At 43.6% G+C, this 1,933-nt stretch overlaps 1 protein-coding gene across 1 annotated transcript in view; it reads right to left on the bottom strand.

Moving 5' to 3' along the window:
• Positions 1-343: 343 nt before the first annotated feature.
• The window catches only part of LOC110027569 (transcription factor PCF5-like), a 2,908-nt gene continuing 1,318 nt past the window's right edge, over positions 344-1,933 (bottom strand). Inside the window, exons 3-4 of the mRNA XM_020729060.1 lie at positions 1,176-1,927; positions 344-1,100 (exon numbers count right to left, since the gene is read on the bottom strand). Coding sequence (XP_020584719.1) covers positions 1,228-1,927 — 700 coding nt within the window. The 3' untranslated portion in view covers positions 344-1,100; positions 1,176-1,227. The remainder of the gene's footprint in view (positions 1,101-1,175; positions 1,928-1,933) is intronic.

Below are 1,933 nucleotides of genomic sequence, written 5' to 3'. Positions count from 1 at the left end.
CACGCAATAATTTCTCCCCACCAACGCCACCTACTCATCATGATATTGGCGACATTGATGCTTTCACCGCCAAATTTTATATTAAATCCATTATCACTTTAAATCAAACTTAAGAAAATAATTTCATAAAAGTATTCACACATAATTCAAATACATTATATTTCAATTACACTAAATTCATTTTATTATTATTATTTTTTTTTCAACAAATCAAATAACCCATTAATACATTTTCAAAACATTTAAATTTTATTTTGCACTTTCTTAATGAAAATATTTAGAAAAACCATAAAATACATGAAAATAATATAATAACCCACTTCAATGCAACCAAACTGCCTTTTTTTAATAAGATATTGAGGTAGGAGAACACTGGTTGGTGACAGTGGACAACGAAACAGAATCTAATTGAGTGGATTAGCAAATAAACATTCCACTGCAGGAGAAAGAGACCCATCCTCAGCCTTCTCAAGCAACATAACCATGTCCAATCATCTAAATCTATTTATTTTGTTATTCAATCTTCCAATTAGGACAAGCTAATCACTAAACCACGTCTTAATCTCATAGATCCTCATTTTCCATTCAGACGTAAACCACAAAGCCGCCGAGAAACCAGGAAAAAGACCTCTCATTTCCCAATTATACAGCGGCGCTCTCTGTTCTTCCTCTCCCTGTCACCATGAAAGTGACATCGAGCTTCATTCATGTCTAACTTTAGCCACTATCCCATCAGTCGACAGTCGAAATCAGCCCCGTCAGCCACCGTCTTCTTCGTTTTCCCAGATCAAGCTACCATGAATAAAGAGAGAATTTTTGCAATGACAAACAACTCGAGTTTTTTTTTTTTTAATTTTTTTCTTATTAATGGTGCAAATGATAAACTTAACAGAAGAGTGCACACAGCAATGAGTAGCAAAACCAGAAGTCAACACATCAACAAACAAATCTAAGAAGTACGGCTACTTGGCTTCAAGAGCCTCACAACAAGATAAGCAGCACCAAAGGGAAAGAAAAACAGAGGAACTGGTAAAACTCGTAGAAGTCGCAGATGCTTAACACTTTCCTCGGCTTCACCCGGTGAAGAATCACGGACTAATCTAACAATGAGAAAGAAAAGAGCAACTTTTTAGCATGGAAATGAAGGAAAAGAAGAGATTTTGATGGATGTTTACCTGATGAGGAGAAGCAAGCAGGAGTTTCGGTCCCTCTTCTTGCTTCTTTCCATCAATGGTGCGAAGCAGAGGAAGCAGAGGGCGGTGCGTCAGGGACGCCGCTGCCATGCTCCTCCTCCCCACCCTGTAATCGTGCAGGGACATGGTACCCAGAGAATCCAACCGCTTCACCAGCAGCGGTTCGGAAAGCTGGCGCCGGTGAGTTTGAGCTCGGTCGGAAAGCTGCGAGCTGCATCTGGTGACCGGATGCAGAAGATAAAGCAATTGGATCCACCATGGCACGAATCGAAGGAGGGTTACTGGACTGAAGGGTTCCCCACTGAGTAAGAAACTGGTTTTGAACTAGATTCCATGAGGCCGCTCTATGACTGGGCTCCGGCCATGCGGAACTTCCGGCGTCGAAGGCCAGAGGAGCAGCACAGGCGAAAATGGGTTGATGGGTGGGAGCAGAGCGGTTATGTTGGTGGTTAAAAATGGGATCTTGGACGGATTGGAGAGAGAGGCTGAGATCCTCGATATGGCTGCTGCTTCCTCCGATGGCTGGGTGGTAAGAGGAAGATGCAGCAGCGGTCATTGGGAAGAAGGATTTGATGGTATCGGCTATGGAATCTGAGTCTAGCGAAGGAGGAAGCAAGCTGGAACTGCTGCAGAAACCGTAAGCAGAAGCATAGTCGGCGGTTTCAGAAGAAAGGAGGGGTTTTTCGGCCGCTGCGGGAGGGGGAGGGGAGGGGGAGGGAGGACGCCATGGGGGGGGCTGA

This window comes from Phalaenopsis equestris, unplaced genomic scaffold (assembly GCF_001263595.1).
Source record: "Phalaenopsis equestris unplaced genomic scaffold, ASM126359v1 Scaffold000428, whole genome shotgun sequence".
In the NCBI taxonomy this organism is placed as follows: Eukaryota; Viridiplantae; Streptophyta; class Magnoliopsida; order Asparagales; family Orchidaceae; genus Phalaenopsis; species Phalaenopsis equestris.
Note: the sequence above shows the minus strand (reverse complement) of the source record. Positions and strands in the feature narration are given on the sequence as shown.